The sequence below is a fragment of the Haliaeetus leucocephalus genome, unplaced genomic scaffold (genome assembly GCF_000737465.1).
Source record: "Haliaeetus leucocephalus isolate CR32 unplaced genomic scaffold, Haliaeetus_leucocephalus-4.0 Scaffold141, whole genome shotgun sequence".
Lineage (NCBI taxonomy): Eukaryota > Metazoa > Chordata > Aves > Accipitriformes > Accipitridae > Haliaeetus > Haliaeetus leucocephalus.
The window spans coordinates 1,790,675-1,808,368 of NW_010972577.1; the positions used below are offsets into that span (position 1 = coordinate 1,790,675).

The 17,694-nt window shown below is 37.5% G+C and overlaps 1 protein-coding gene across 2 annotated transcripts in view; it reads right to left on the reverse strand.

Annotated features, from left to right (window-relative positions):
• ANGPT2 (angiopoietin 2) overlaps nt 1-17,547 on the reverse strand; it is a 43,330-nt gene extending 25,783 nt beyond the window's left edge. For both annotated transcript variants that reach the window (XM_010561070.1, XM_010561071.1), the window contains exon 1: nt 17,245-17,547. In XM_010561070.1, coding sequence (XP_010559372.1) covers nt 17,245-17,529 — 285 coding nt within the window. In that variant the 5' untranslated portion in view covers nt 17,530-17,547. The remainder of the gene's footprint in view (nt 1-17,244) is intronic.
• Between the last annotated feature and the right edge of the window lie 147 nt (nt 17,548-17,694).

The window sequence follows — 17,694 nt, forward strand, 5'->3', positions numbered from 1 at the left end:
GTTTCTAACCATTGGCAGAGATAGTATTAATCCTTTATGAAGGGTTGCCAATACTTATTTAAATGAAGAGCCTTCCTGATTGCTATCATATAGTTTGTGTCCACATTACAGAACAATTTTCCAAAGAATCAGTAACTTCTGCATTGTATAGACACTTTAACTTACCATTTTTTTTGTTTAAAGTTATAAATGAGGTCTTGGCTTTTGTTCTTTGTTATACGAATTAAACGGTCATGTTCCTGGCAGCATTTATAGCTGTATGAATACATCCCTTCTTTGCCAAATGCTACCCCATATAAATGGTACAAATAATACTGGCTCCTAGTTGCATTTTTATAGAATTTGTCAGTTATTGGAGCAGTCTTTCCAATAAAGTTTGGTGATTTCCTTAATGTTTGTAATCAGATTCTGTCAACTGTAACATTTATTTTCAAAGAAAGGTAATGTTAATCGTGAGTTCCTCCATAGTGCTGTGTCCCCTAGAAGGAGCAGATAAATGGCTGGAGCTGCATGATCCTTTGTATCCACCCCTAAGATCATCAGAATCTATCCAGATTTTTTTGACTTGACTCTAATATGGATTACTAGACTAAGCAATTCACCACTTTCAGGGAGTTCATCTGTAAGTTTGAGAAAATTCCAAAAGCACTGGTTTTAGGCTTTCTTGCAACTCGTCCACTGAAATTTGAAGATAATCTTTATTCTTACAATAAAGCATCCATTCTAAGACTGTACCTGCTAGGAGAAAGAGCAAAGAGGTCAAAGCTTATCTGCAGACATATCTCTATAACCCTGTATTTAGATCAGCAGGTTCACTGCATGAAAAATGTCATTACTCCCATAAACTCAGCAACTGCTATGTGTGATATACTGTATGAAGCTCCACTGCATTTGCGTTGTTCATTCCATGTAACAGCTGATTGCTGGCCAAATGGAGAGGTCGTATGTCTCCATATGCCAGCTATGCGTTCCTGCACCCTTCCTTGCACCAGCTCCCACATACGCTGTTGGACTTTTGACTTAAGCCTGCAGGCGCTAACCTAAAAGAAAATCAAGGAACAATTTCCTGTCAAGTTTGTGGATTGCGCTTAGATGTCAAAATTGTTACTAAGATAACTGTGGCTGTTGATAGTGTAGAAAAGTCATTTTAAGAAGTAACATGATTTAAAATTATATGCTACAGTTTTAAATCCAGACTGCCTAATATTCTCCTAAGGATATCAGTGCATATGAGGTTCATTTATCTTCCTCTGATTGCAGGGACAACTGATTGTTCTCCTGCCATTAATTTGAAGTTTTAGATCCTTCATATTCTTGGCAGCAGCAGTCTGATAAATATGGACTAACTAAAACTAGCTTTCTTCATATTTTCAAGGGGGAAAACCAAAGAATGCGCATAAGATTTCCATGAAAAAAAGCAATTTCTATTCAGACCTTGATTGTGCTTAGTAATTAATTTACAAAATAGTTCCAAAGAACTTGTGGAAGTATTGAACAGGTTGTATTACAACACATATTGCATGCTTAGTCATCTAATGTAGATACAGAGAAAATTGCAGGGATAATGACGTCTGTAGTGTTTTTCCTCTAATTTTTGTTTTGAATTTCCGTAAGTGGAGTAGATCCAGTAGAAAACCTAGCAACAGAAAATACATTTACAGCTAGGCATTTTTAAAATATGCATTGAAGCTACAGTGTTTGACAGAAATTAAGCTGTCAAAAGCTTTTTGAGTTACTGTTCTTGCATCCCTACTAAAAGTGTCCTGTGCTTTATTCAAAATTTATCTTTGTGAATTTAAACCAAAGGAACTTAATCAGCCCTTCCAATACCTGTGATCATCATCCTGACAACTTGTTTCCTAAGATGTTTAGTTTATACACAAAAGTGAGCGAGATGGAAAATTAACTCAAGCATCCATAATCCATTTTGCTTAGTTCTAGTGACAAGGCAAAATAAGAAAACCACTGATGAGTCTTATCAGTTCCTTTTCGGAATACTTTTTCAGAGTACAGATGAGACCTTCCTACTTCTCATACTCCAGACGTCTTGAGTTATCTTTAACCCAGTCATGCTTGGTCTTGGTTGCCTTGCCCTTGTTTCAGACTGGCCGTGTTCTTTGGATTGGGGCTGCGTCTGGTTTCTTGATGACTCATCTGAAGTAGAATTTAGCCCATAATTTGAAACTTTTTTTTTTTCAAACTCTGTGCCAATGTGCAACTGTCTCATTGTAGAAGGTCAGCCATATATGCCACAGAAACCTTAAATTTCTGATTCACAAATACATTTTTGTATATAAAGACAGAAAATACAGTTTTGTCAAACACTATTTTAAGAGACTTCACTTTCAATTAAAAGAATAAATATGTGAATTGTTTATTTGTAGTGTAATTGAAGTCTGCACACTAGGAAGGATTTCTTGGGATAAGCCTATCTTTTTGGATTCTACTCAACAGGATAACAGTGAAATGTAATGTAGTCTTTATAAAAAGAAGAAAACACTCACAATTTCATCACAGTAGTTCATATAGGCAATATGAAGTATTTTACCTACATATATATGCCACACGTGCTGCTTAATATGCATGTATGTAATGAATGGAGCACCATATTGCCAGGCTCTCCATGTGTGCTTATATTTGTATTTCCACATCACTGCAATGTATTGGTGTTATGAAGACAAAATACTGTAAAAATTTCAATTTTGCAGACAGTTTTGTTCTCTTTAAAAAAGCTTTTCATACTTGTTTTCACAGTCTATCAATGTTGCTACTGCTTAAAGTTAGAATAAAAATGAAAAAATCACTATCCCTTCCAAGATCCATTTATCTTGACAGACCTAAGGGAACACATTTTTAAGGGCATTGCATCAATCCCCATCAATCAGACCTTAAGCTATTTTAAATCAACTTTTAATAAAGTAATATATTTCTCTATGTTTTCTGAAAGTCAGGTATCAATTTTAGTAGCTTGTAAGTTTTGGAAAAAAGTAGTACACTGCAGAAGAAAAAAGGCAATCGTGTCTGGAAAAGAGACATTTTAAATTGCCTTTTTTTTTTCTTTTTTTCTTTCTTTCTTTTTTTCTTTTCCTGGGGCAGGAAGTCCCAAAGGACTATGTGGTGTTTCTCAAGGGAGGGGAAAAAAAATCTCTTGGGAATGTATATGGGAATGCTTGAGATGTCTCTGCGCTATTAGCTTCTTACATGCCCCATCGAGCATGTCTGCCTGTCCAGACCTCCAGCTAAGATTTTTCTCTTATCTCATTTTCCTGTCAGCAAACAAAAGGTGAAAGTAACATCATAAATGAATACTAGTTGAAAGTGAGCTGTGATTTATTGGAAAATATTCAAGCTAAAATTGTGTAATAAAATACTAAAGGTTTAAATGCTAACTCTTAAAATAGTAAATACAGACTTTAAAGTAAATTATATGCAGGAGATGGTTCAGTTAATCCCTCTTGTGCACTAAATGAAAGCTTACCAGCTTATTTTCATGTCTGATTACATCTCATTTAGAGGAAGCTGTTTGTTATGCTTGTATAATTTACACTTTCTAGCAGAAGGAAAGAATTCCCCCCTTCATTGGCAATAATCTACTTGAATAAAAACCAAATATTTCATTAATATAACATGACACTAAATGCATGAAATGCCTTCATTGTCTGCACAAATATTTACGAAGAATGACTTTCACTCTGTGTTCTTGACTGGAAGTATTTTGTACCTGATCCTAAAAGGTATTACAGCATGATCATACTTTCTACTGTATGCTTTGAACTCCCTACAAAAGTTACAATCAAAACGATGATGAAGAAAAAGCAAAAGCGTGCATAGGAAAAGGGAAGAGACTTTGAGAGCTGAAACTATCCCAAAGGCTGTCTTAGAGTTGAGCTCCCACCATTCCAGACACTGAGCTTGTTTTGTGCATGTGATACCTAACTACGGCTTTCCTAACTGTGCATGCATTTTCATGTGGGTTGTCACTTGGAGGATGACTTAGCTTCTTTATGCTATATATGATGCATATACTTTTACAGTGCATTTTTTTAGGAGATGTAAATAAAATTGCAAATGAAAAATATTCCTGAGATTTCAAAAAAATGCTGTTAATAGAAACTAAATAATCAACTTGACAAACCATTTAATAGTGTGAATTTCTATATGGGTAAGGAAATAATTTTAAAAAAATTTAACAACAATATCTTCAGAACTAAAATCAATTATTTGGTGATTAACCATTCACATTAAGAGTTAAGGATATTCATTAAGGCAGTAATCTAAGATTCTGAATCACCGTTTTTCAGTATCACAGCTAAGTGGTATTTCTCTTAGAAATCAGGGAAGGAATTCATAAAGTTCCCATTAGTCTAAAAATAAAGAATAAATAAATAAATAGTGTGAGTCATGAATGGCATTTTGCCGAAGTTCAGTAGCACTGAAGCCAGGAAGACAAGAAGCCAATGATGCTTCTGCCATTCACTGAAATGAATATAAATATTCCACATTATGTGCAACAAGCCACCAACACTGAAAATTAGGATGCCTTATTTATGAACAATATAAGAAATACTGCCAATTGATATTTAATTTTTAAATGCTAGGTTATGGCATTGGGCTATAATTTCACAAATTGAATATTCAAACTTCTTGGAGACAAGCCTACATGTTTTCAGTCATATTTTGTACTTGCATGCTACCATCAGGGAATAAGGACTTTACCAGACTGGTGTAAAGATGAGACTCTGCCCTAAAAAGCCCACATTTGAGTGAACACTTGCTATTCCAGGTCTAAAGTAATCCTTTCCCGTTTGTGTATTTTTTCCATTCCATTGAGCAATAGGCTGCTGAAATAAACTTACTATCAGGTATGCAGGTGGGGGTACTTGTGACATTCTTTGTGACAGACATTGGCTATGTAGCCTTATAAACTTTATGAATTTTTTGGTTAATTTATATGTGCCACAGATTTTTCTTAATATAAAACCATTTATCTTTTTACCTCAACTTATAATATCAGGTGAATTTTTTTATGCATTCCTCTTTCAAGAGAACAGCCTATTTTAGAGAACAGCTCATGATGTGGTAGAGCAAATCATAATGCAATTTTTTGAAGAAATATGAAGTAAATTTCTCTTTTCAAAATACGTTATTGGGGCAGTGAAAAAGAGCTAGGCATTCACAGTTCATTCTGAGCATTGCTTTCTAGGGAAGCAGTCATCTTGCATTCCACTTCCAACCAGAAGGAAGAATGATTCGGAGTTCAAGGATCAAACTAGTTAGGAAGCAGTGGAATACAATTAGTCTCTTTTGTAAGCTATAAAACTGGGTGTCTCCTGTTTCAAAGCTGTGTTCACAGAGCATCTTTCAGCATGAAAAATCATTAGATTTTTTTTAAACTTCACAGATAAAGGAAACTGAAAGCAGTTTGAGTAGTTCTTAAACTTTGCAACATACTAGCTTCTAAATATAGTTTAGCAGCTTTTGTAAGAATTTTTTTTTTTCTTGAAGAAGAAGCCTCAATGATGATGCTACCAAGAGAGAACCAGTCATTTAAGCTGAAGGCCTGCCAATTTTTGAATGCTGAAGACTTTGACACAGTACATGCCAGCTGCTGATTTCAGTTTTGAAGGACTGAATTTCTCTACTAAGAACTCACACACTGATTTTCCTATATATTTGAAAAAAAAAAAAAAAACAAAAAACAAACCACCCAAAGGTGATTTTCTCTCTTAAGTGCTGTAGTTCTTTTTTTAAGATATGCTGCATCTTGCTCGCCACTGTTCTCATTGCTAATATGCTAGCTGGGCAGGGAGGGTGGTGTGTCGGAAAAGCTGCTACATTTTCATCACCAATCTGAAAATTCCTCACTTGCCAGACCAGAGCTTTTGGAGAACTTTCATGAAGTTTCCAAAACACTGGGCAGGGGAAGCAGGGCCCCAAAACCAAAATGGCCTTGACTGCGACTACAGAGAGCACTAAGGGCTGCCTTAAGTAAGAGAAGCTCAGGTGGTCACCTCTGCTTAGTTAAAACACTGAGCATCTTGATACGTTCTTGTCAAATGCTACTTATTTATTTCCCTTTGCTGTTCCATTAGCACAGTTAAGAGGCTTTAAAGCAAAAGCTTCTGAGGAATTCCATGCTTCAAAGATAAAACAGAAAGCTACTGTGTTAAGAGTGGACAAACACAAATATTTGGAAATAAGATCAGCATGTATAGGCAGCATATTGCAGAAACAAAATGTAGTGTGTGATGCAGAAAAAAAATATTTTAAATTATGTAATCCTGATAAAAAATACATTTTTGGCCTCAATAGATAGGATTATCCATCTAAAAGCAGGCAATTTAGTTTGTTGGAACAGAACCGAGAAGAAAAGTCTTGCCATCCATTGCTTCCCAAAGTTCCTCTTTGTCTCTGGTGCCCCACTGAGCACTCAGGTGGTGGAGGAAGGTACCTCTCGAGCTGAGCTCCAGTCACTGCTTCTGAAAGCCTGAAGCCAGGCAGCTGCCAGTTGGTGCCCTTCTATGAAGACCAGAAACTGGAGCCAGACCCTCTCAAAATAAGCAATGCTATTGGCATTGATTGTAATAGAAGAGGAGGAACTCTCAGCAAAAATGGCTGAGAACCAAGCCTACACACTATAGGATGGGTATTGCATGGGAGGAAAGTGTCCCTGTCTATCAAGATCTGATGGGATGGGCCACTGAAGAGGGAGACTTTTAAATGCACTTTCCAGAAACTCCCTTGGATGCAAGACTCTGCTCCCTAGATGAGTAACCGCATCTAGCAACAAAGTACGTCATCAATACTGCATGCAGCTAGCCAGAAAAGAAGCTATCTGTCTTGATACCCAGGAGAGTACACATGTAGTGAGGGTTAAAAAGAAATTTAACAAGGACAAAAGAAGCCAGAAGTGAGAAACCTGAATGACAAGGGACGTAGAGAAAAAGAAGTTCAGACTGGACAGTCAGGAAGCTGAATGGTCTTAACAAAGGGAAAGAAGAAGGGAGGGAAAAAAGAAAAGGAACTGAATCTGTGTGAGCAGAATGTTAAAAATTCATGTGTCAGGGATAGGAATTCATAAAGGCAATGAGCTGCAAAAGGGGGCTGGAAGACTGATCTTAAAGCCAGATGAGGGAAGGAATTGTCTGGTTGGCTTGAAGGTTAAAAATATTACGAAGTTGGAAGGAAATTCACTGAGGAAAATGGTGAGCACGAAGGACTTGACTGGATGAGACTCTTGGGAAATATTACTCCCACGTGGACTTGAGAGGGACAAGAAAAGGAAAGTGTGTATTTCCTTGTGATTAATATTATCACTCTTTTTTCTATTCCAATAGCATCCTTACCAGTTAGAGGTAGTCCACATGAAGTAAGCCTGAAAGCACATGTCTGATTTACTCCATTATCAACTTCAAATAGTTTAAAAAAAAAAAAGTTTCACCTTTTGAGTCAAATGAGCTTTTAGATACATCAGATGAAATCTCAGTTTCCCTAAGAAGTCAGTGGGAATTTTTCTACTTGCTTAGAGTGGAGCTAGGTTTTTGTATGCTGTCCTCAGAGCCTTTTTAAAATAATAAAGTTTACCGTAACAAAGAAGCTGAACTCAAGACATGGATAAGTTTTCTCTAGATGCAAGTCAAATAAACTTATGTGTCAGGAGAAAAAAAAATAGGGAATTATTTACTATATTTAAACTTTCTTCCGCAGCTGGTAAACTGTAGCTGTCAGAATCCTTGCTTGGCCATGGTAAGATTTCAACAGGGTCAGATTGTTTATATTTGTTGCAGTTTATACTCTTTCTAAGGGTTAGGTTATTAGTCTTAGGGTTTACCTTCTAGTTATTTGAACTTTGTTTCATCATGTCAGAGTAGTTTTCAGAAAACATTCCCACTAAAGCTCCAACAGCAGTTACAACAGGGTTTTTTAATTTACTATTACTTTATAGGCAATCATTATATCTGACAGAAAATCTAGCACCAGGATGGAAGTTTAAGATAAGTGAAAACACAGGGATAGTTAATATGGTCAAAGTTCAGACCTCACGCAAGGAAGCTTAGTTTTATTTAAGTCAATTCCTTAGAAGCAGAAAAATACAAGATTTTGTCTTTTTTTACTCATTCACTTAAGCTGCCTTTCACCTACTTTATCCATTTTTTTGAAGTTGTATTAAGAAACTGGAAGTTGCTGTTCCCTTTGAATAGCTGAATTACCTTGTTTATAGAAAAGCTTTCTGAAAAGAAAAGCAAAAACATGGAAATTGTTTCATTAAGTCTTCACTAGGGAATTTTCTTGAATATTGAACTGTCTGAATGGACAGGATATTTAGTAATTCAATAGGAAAGTATGGCAAGCGTGTTTTCCATGGCTACATATATTTCAGTCTTGACCTGCAGCTTTTCTGATGTTTGAATGTTGACTTTATGCACAGCTGAGATTGTCAGTTGACAGCTGATACTGTGGAAAAGTGAGGCTACTGCTTCTGACCGATTGGCACATTCTCCTTAAGGGGCTGGTTTATATTTCACTTTGAAACTGTGGGTTTGGACTAGTATCTTGCAGGTGGTTACACCTTGCAAATGGAAAATAGGGAGGAAAGTTGTTGCACAGAACATAATGTAGTTGAAAGGAGAGGACCTAAAGGAAGTATATGAAGCGTCTTAGTGTGATGTCTGCAAGTTCTGTGGAGGAAGACAAAACTAAAATGATTTTTAGGTGCCAGCTCTCAAAATTAAACCTCTTGGCTCACTCAGATACCTCAGTGTAAGACTATACATCAGGTCATACGACGAACAGCAGGCCTCCGATACACTGACGTCATATCATATGTAGGGGAGCTAGCTGCTGGTGGGGTAAGGGCTATGGCTATTGCCCAGGAAATGTCCTTTCCACTGAGCTGGGTGTCTCCCCATTCCCACACCCTGACAGAATGGAACAAAAGAGGCTTTTTCCTTCCAGGATCACGCACGTCAGGTGCGGGCCTGAACCAAAAAGCGAGCATAGCGATGAAGCTGATATGGTGAGTACAGGAGGTGAATGACTCTGAATGCTTTTGCAGCGTGAGAATGGACAGGTCTGCAGAGCTCTTGTCTGGATGGGGCTTGATACGCTGCTCAGTCGTTTTTGTACTCAGGATTTGAAGATTCTACCATTTTTAAAAGGATACCGTTTTTCTTTTTCCAAAGACGAGAACTTTTAGCTTTTCTCCCTGTCAAAAAGTTCTATTAAGTGGAGTGATAATTAAAGATCAAACATTTGCCTAATGTGTTTTCATGTGGTTTTCACAAACACTTTATTCATTATAGTATAATGCTATATATGCATTGCAGTGTAATTATAACATTGCTTCTGAAGTAGCTCAAATGATGACGGTTGTGTGATTGTACTGTACCACACCAGAATGCTCTAATATGTTAGTTTTGACTTTATACTCAATTACTCTGGTCCTCACGTATGCTTTAGCACAGCTTTTGAAATGCATGTAGCTATTTTCAATGTCTTCATAATTGCATTATTAAAAGGTACTACAGAGTCTAAAAACTGAATGCCTCTTAAAGAATTTCAGTTGCTAACATTGAGAGAGCTGTAATGTATCAAGCAAGGCTTTTTTTCCCCCTTCTGGAAACTTAAATAATAAGATGTCATAGCTAGCTATTCAATAAAATAGTCTGTTAAGCTCTTAGCTGTGTTACCACAACCCACTCATTTTAATCCCTGGCCAAAATCAATGATAGAAAGTTGATATGTTGTTTCCCAGAGGGTAAAGCAACCCTATATAGTTTGGTTTTTTTTAAGCTCTATCATGATGCTTGAGACCTGAATACAAATACAAAACTGAAAAGATATTTTTTTCGCTACAGTATTGAAGGGAGTTTGAGCAAAATTAGGACACTATATGCCACTTGGGTTTAACAGGAATCACTAGAGACAGGTGAATTGGAAAGAAAGTTGCTGACATCTAAGAACTCTGAAGTATTTGCTCACCTAGAGAGGGAAATGTCTCACTCCTTAGAGCTTCTGTGAATAATGTAACCCTGTGAACAATACTAGATTTCCATCCATACTTTCACTAACAGAGAGAGAAGTTAACAGAGAGAATGTTACATATTCTATAAGCCTTCTCTTTTTAGCAGTAAGACCTTGTTATGACCTTAGTAGGCTCCTGGAAGATTATTAGAAAAACTGATAAAGCTTCATATGGGCATTATAAAGACAGCAGAAAAGTTCCTGTAGCTTCCCTCTCTCTGTCCAGACTAAGCCATAGTGTGCTGGAAGTTGGAATGAGAACAGATATCTCCTAATCATACAAATTGCAGGATACGTTTGCTGAGCTTTGTACACAAGATCTTAATTTTAGGGTTAACCTGTTCCACAAACAGATAAAAACTAATAGGATTTTCAGTAATTACTTGGAACGTAATAAGCTTTTTTTTTTTTTTAAAAAAAGGCATTTAAGGGGTAGTAATGTATTTTCCTAGGCAGCTTGAAAATGGACACAGTGAGTGTTTGCAGAACTATTTAGGTGTGGGATTTTTTTTAATGCAAAACATGGATCTGGATTTTGTAACCTGAAGAGTTCTTTAACATTTCCTCTGAGCTTGGTTTACTTAGGATAGACTTTACGTTCACCAAACAGTATTTCAATTATTCTCACTAGAGAATACATACAATTCTTTTTTCCTCTGCCCTATTTCCTAGAGATATATCTGTTAAAGGAAATGAAATGATCACAGTATTTCCAGTTGTAAAGCACTTTTTAACTCTTTGTATATGTGTGAGGTTATTTGGTTTAATTTGTTCCACTGTGGAATGTGCCATATCTCTAAGGCATTTCTAAGTATTAAATTACTGTGCCGTACTTTTTTTTTCCCCAGATGCTCCTAATATTTTTTTCACCTGTAATTTATATTTGGCTATTCTGAGAAATTTAAAGAATAAAATGGCAGATAAAATTGTCTGTGCTTATTTCTGAAACTTCTTATTCAGTGCCACAGAAACTCTCCTTTTCTGGAAGGTTGTATTGATACTTATGGTCCACTGACAAATGGTCTTCTCAATGGTGTAGCTGTTATTACCTGTGAGAGATTTCCTAGGGTGCATTTGGACTACCAAAATATTTTCTCTGTGTGACATCCCTGTTTCATATACTAGAACATTCATTAAATATTTTTTTTATTCAAGAGCCATCTTCTCCCACTTCTTCTGCAGTCTGTACAGGTATCTTTAAGGCTCCCATCAGTACCTTGTTGCTAACTAGATGCCAGAACCCTTTTTTCTCTCTGAAGTACAACTTGCATCTTCTGTTCCAGGAAGAATTTTTTTACCATAAGGGTGGTGAGATATTGGAAGAGGTTGCCCAGAGAGGTTGTAGATGCCCCATCTTTGGAAGTGTTCAAGGTCAAGTTGGATGGGACTTTGAGCAACCTGGTCTAGTGGAAGATGTCCCTGCCCATGGCAGGGGGGTTGGAATAAGATGAGCTTTGAAGGTCCCATTCTGTGATTCTGTCAGGATATGGGAATGGGGAGACACCAAACTCTATGGAAAGGCTACCAGTCCTGATTTGACTCTTGTACCTAAGCTGTTTTAACAAGTGGGAAGCATAATGTTTATCTGTATATTTGTGTCATATTTGCAGCCTAGTCCACATTCCTACTTTCTATCTATTGTCTCTTGATTCTGAGGCTTACAAACTTCAGTGCCAAAGTGGTATGCCAGGATGAGGGCCGTGCAGCATGCTAGCTTTTGCAACTTCTTCAGCAATGCTGATAAATCTGCCTCTTCAAGGAGGATTTCTTTAAAGTTTTCCATTCCTCTATTTCTCTCTCTTCCAGGCTGAAGAGACAGACTGAACTTACTCCAGGGAGCTAATTAAGGTAGACTGAGTTACCTGATGAAACTCTGGGTTTGCTAAGCTCCAGAGAAGGATCTGAGAGAGGCACCTCTCTGGTTGTAGACCGTAATCTAATGTCTGACACTGTGTCTTCTAAATCAGTTGGCAGCATTTTGCACATCTAGCCCTATAATAATGGTAATGGTAGAGGAAGACAGTCTTACATTGCTCCCATCCTGGCTTTCAGCCAAAGCTATGTAAAATCCCATGAAATAACAGATACAACAGGCAGTTCTTGCGTTAAAGTATGTAAAAGGTTGTTAAATAAATAGTGGTTTACTAAGCTGCCTTAGTTTACTGTAAGAAGTATTGTAAATCAAATAATGTATCATGTGGTATATTTTCAAAAGCACAAATACTATAGTATGAAAAGGACAGTATGATAATCACTGAAGATACCAGATATCATAATTTGAAGGTTGGAAATGGGTATCTGTGTCTTCTAGGGAAAATTCCGTTCTAAGCAATACATACCATCATATCTTGTTTCTTGTGACTAGGAATCCAGCAAATTATATCAGTTGTTTCCCCCGGTAAATTATGGGGAGTTGCATGTTATCGAATTTGTTCATAATTAACAACAAAAAAAGGAGCAGTGAGAAGACAACTGTCTGTAAAAGAAACATCATTCTGAACCTTAGTTGCTCTGCAAATTTTCTAAGATATTCTAAAGGTTATGCTGTTAAGATTTATATGTAAAGTGGGTATGCAAACAAAAAGGACTGGAAACTGTCAATTCAAGCATCTCCAGGCTCATTTCCTATATGTGCACTTGAAGAAAGAGAAAAAAGAAGGAAAATAAAGCACTTGATGTCAATAATTAATGGAGAAAGTCTCCCAATTTGCTGTTTGGACCAAAGACGGTAAGTTTCTGATCATAGTGATAACAAAGAGAGCACAGGAAAATATATCTTGAATGCTAGTAAGAGACTGGTTCAGTAAAACAAGCCTCTGTTTCTCACATTTTTTACTGATAACATCTTGGAGATGGCGAGCTCTCAACTTCAGATCTTGTAGATCTGTCCTAGAAAATCTCTATTCTTCCTTGTTGATTTTGTACAATTTCATACCTGTATCACCAATTTGGTATTTGTGGAGTGATGCAGGAATAGTCTTTACAACATAGTTTTTAAACACATGCAAAAGTGTCATTTCAAATCCCTCCACAGAAATTCACCTACAGCAGATGTAACAATAAGCTGCATCGTCATATCATTTAAAGCAGCGTGTAAACTTTATCTGGTAACATGTACTAATCTGAAAGTAAAAAAGTATTTTCTTTTGGGTCCTGCCAGTACTCTTTTGCTTTGCAAATACATAGTTGATAGACAAAAACAAGCACTTTTCACAATAAGTGAAAACAGATGCATTACTTAGGAAAGGAATGCAGCTCTTGATTCAGAGTCAGAATAATCTCTTGCGTACTTCAAAATCCAACACTGTACAATGTAGTTGTCCTTGTCCATTGTATGCAGATGGTTTTGGATGACGGCATGTCAGAATATCTTTTCTTATTTGAGATATGAAGTTCAGTACAAGTATGACAATACTTACAACCTCTCATTGGTAATTACTCATCAAACATTACAAGAATTCATTCCCATTCATCTTAAAACTCTGATTTTGTTGTGCTTGGGGAAGAAATGTGTTTCAAAGCGACAAAGGGTTTTTAGCTTGCAGGATATCATGACAAGGAAAAACAAATCTCAGTTCAGAGTATCCAAAAATACTGCCTTTCTATTAGCAAAGTGTCCCCCTCCTAGTCTGCTGGGATGGTTCAGGATGAAGTTCTGGACTTAGGTTTAAATGTTGACTCCTGGCACAGACTTTTATTTCCTAGTCTTTTGATCTGCTGATAAACTACAAATAAATTACCTATATTCCATATGCTATAATGCATTTGATCATACATTGTTTTCAGCTGTTTATAACAGGAAAGACTAAGAAAATAAGACCCCCTTCTTTTACACTATTGCTTTGGATACAGTCGTATCTCCTGAATCATAGGATCTAGTTTATGTACCGAGAAGTGAATTAAAGTCAGCATTCAGTTATTTCAATGTCTTAATACCTGAAAAAATGCAGTTCCTTGAGTAGAAATGCTGTGATCCAAATGGTAAAGCTGCCACTAATTCAGATGGAGATTTCTTTAACTGTGGAACTTAAGGGAATTGCCTGTCTTCTAGGAATATCCGAAAACCTGATGTTGTTTTTATATAAAAAAATTCCAAAGTATAACAGCCAGCATACATGTCTACATTTAAAATTTCCAGTCTTGTATCTCAGCTGTATACCAATCTGCTATCCTCTCAAATTAATTGAAAATCTTATTATTGAGAGGTTTTTTTCTCCCTGCCCACACACTGCATTAGAAAAAAATCTCACACTTCAATGTACAAATTGACACCAAGCTAGGGAAAGTCCAAGGAGAAAGTTCATTTCAGGTATATTGCTGCACAGTTGATCTAGGGTTTTGGCCCTTGCTCTACCGCATCGCTTACTGGCTTCCTGCTAAACACTGGGTTAGGTGGAATAGTGGTTCGTTCTGGTATGTCATCTGAACGCTTAAACATAATCTACTTTTGAAGAGACATTCTCCAGTTTTAGGTATGGTACATACAGTAGTGGCATAAGGCATTAATGCAGTTCAGACCAAAAAACCTGTGTTTTCATGAAGCAGCAATTTGTAGCAATTGTAGAACAAAGTCTGCTGCTCTCTATGCAGGAGCAGATCAAAAAAGAACCTGGACCTACGTAACTCATTTTCTTCCTATTGTGTTTGTCCATTAACTAGATGAAGCGCACACTTCCCATGCTGTTCCATTCATACAGCCCAGCGTTCATTCAGAAACAGAATGTTTCCTTTAGTTGATGGATTAAAGGCAGGAGGGGGGGGAGGAGTGTAAAAATGTTTTGGGATGTGCAGAACTTCAGGAGCAATGTTTAAAGGATAATTCACACCAGAAGTTTGTAATGTATTTTTTTTACACAACTTCAAAACAAAACAGGTGCTGCCTCTTAAATGAGCAAAAATAACTTTTTAAAAAGCAAGACCCAAAGCAGGTTTTTCTCCAATTGCTGAGACGTTAATGTCAGGTTATTTTTAAAATTTATCTTATATTACACTTTCGATACAGTATAAAGACTTAAGTGAACAATTTTATTTTGCCCTGCCTTGACTAGCATTATATTTTGGTTAAGTTGAAATATGAACCTTGGAATGTGTATTAGTGACCTTAAAAAAACAGCAAGTAAACTCTGTAAGCAACTTTAAAGGTTATTGTTTGCTTTTCATCTTCACTTGCAGACCAGGTGTCTCTAGCAAAGCAAATCTGAGGAAAAGCTACTTTTGTTGGAGTCTCTTTGTGAACAAAACGGATGACATAAAAAGCAGGTGTTAAAATAGTGAAAAAGGCAAACAGCAGATATTTTACAGGATGTTTAGCTGTGGAACAGCCAGAAAAAAATCAGGCTAATCTAAAGCATCTTATTTGGAACTCTTTGCTCAAGTAAGAGAAACATTTCTCTGTCTTGTAAAACAGAATCTGCCTTTTGATCCCCCAAAGAATGGGTTAGATATACTTATCCTATTCCTCTTGTAACTGATTTCCCAGGGACTAACAGGAAAAAGCATAGTTTTTACTAAATAAGGGTGCTGGAATTTGCTTACTGGTTTCTGTTTACCTGATGCCACTTACGATACTGTGTTTGCCTACGTAAGGGGCATTTAGCACTGGAGTCTTGTGTGTGATTTTACTATTTATGTTAGGAAATTGCTTAGCAGCTGGGTAGATTAGACTGTTTTGCTTTGTGTGTTTTTCATCCTGCATTGCACATCTGTTAATGTTGGTCCTAACATTACAATAGTGAGGACTGTAAATTACTAAGTAGAAAGGTGAGTAAGTATGTGGAGGGAAGGATGTTTGCCTGTGAGATTAAAAAAACAAAAGGTACTGAACTGACACTGGGTTGTCTAAATTAAGCATCCTAAACCTATAAAGACAGATTAGAGGCCCACATGGCAGCCTTGAAGTGTATGCATTTTGGATTTAAGCTTCAAGGTTCATTTTCAGGTAGATGAAAACACTATGCTTTCTGCTTTGAAGTGTGACTTCTCTTTCTTACACAAATTCCCTGGCAGGTTTCTTTGGTTGTATCATGCTAGTTCTGTAACTTTGTAGGCGATGAGAGAAGTGAGCCCTCATGCAAAATTATTTTATAGTCGTGTAAGACGTGGCTACTCATTGTAGAGAATTGTGAATTCTCTCTGTTCGCCACAAATACGTCTTTCTTTATGAAAAAAAAACCTTATGACATCACTGGAACACTTACTTGGAGATACTGTGTCAACAGCTCAGTTACATCCTCAAAATATTTATTGCTAGGAAGATAGGCATCTTGGTATGAAACATAAACACTCGTAAATTTGCTATGCAATTAAACTATACTATCACACTTTTTCAGGTACCCGTGAAATAAAGGTTGATTAAATCAAAATCCATTGAACTGTATAGCATTTAGAATCAAATGAGTTTCTATAAAAATGTGGACTAGTGATCAGGTTTATTCCCCAGTGATATGAAGAATATATGCGGTATGAAATTTTTTTCTGCTGTTTCAGGTCTAACTTTACAAATGTTGCCACTTTGGCAATAAACATGTCATTTTCCCTTAGTTGCAGTGGAGTTGCATTAAAGGAAGCTACGTGGCATCTGCAACACCTTTTCCAGAATATTTTTCCCTCGAATATTGTATGTTTGAGTGGAAATGTTACAGGATGCAAAGGATATCCGCTAATGAACTTTCTTGAAATTCTATCACTTCACTAGGCTAATTTCAGTACAAGTCAGGCTGGCAGTCTTTGCTTAGAATTACAATTCTTTACCAGTGGGGCTTAGTACGTTAATTTCTGCATGCAGGTTTTGAAATCCTCTTTCAGATAACATCTTTCCCACATGCCTCAGAAAAAGGTACATTCTGCAGTCTTTAAACAGAGCTAAAATAGCCCCTGTCAGTTATAAAATTAGTAGCTGGTTCTTTCACGTCGGAAATTTCAGACATGCTCGCAGTCTGCCTGCGTGTGTAATTACTATTTGTCCAAGCAGCTCAGATGTAATGACAAACTTTAAAGCACGAGCTGTGCAGTTCTCTGTCCCTTTCTCGTCAGTAAAATCGTGTCCTCAGGCTGCAAAACAACTTTTTTTGGTTGATAGGCAATTCGGAAATTTGGCTCAGCTAGAGGACGCGTTTTGTGAGTTTAGGAACTGTCAGAATTAAAAAAAAAAGAACAACGGAATGAAGTTGATGACGGGATGTCGCGAACGAGATTTCGGGGATAGAAACGGCATTCTCCTACCTTCATCAGCCACTGAGTGTTGTTCTCCATGATGTTCTCGAGCAGCTGCAGCCTCTGAACCGAGTCGTCGTAGTCCAGGGGCGCATCCCTCTGCACCGCGTTGGACACGAAGGAGGCGGCGGGGCGGCAGTTCTCGGTCTCGGGCAGGAGGAAGGTGTAGCTGCACGCCCCGTGCTGGACCTGGTACTGCTTCTTGCCTATCGCCTCCATGCTCTTACTGAAGGAGTTGTATCCCGAAGCTAGGAAGACGCCGCAGCCCCAGAAGAAGTAGGCGGTCAGCTGCATTTTAATTCCGCCGGGAGCCCCAGCAGCCCCGAGAGCTCCGCCGTGCCCGGCCCTTAGTGAACGGTCGCGGGGAGGGAGCGCCCGGCTGCCATGGAGGGGGGGGGACAACGGGACTGTCCTGCTGCCAAACTGCAGACGAACCCGCTTCTCCCCCCCGGCCCCCGC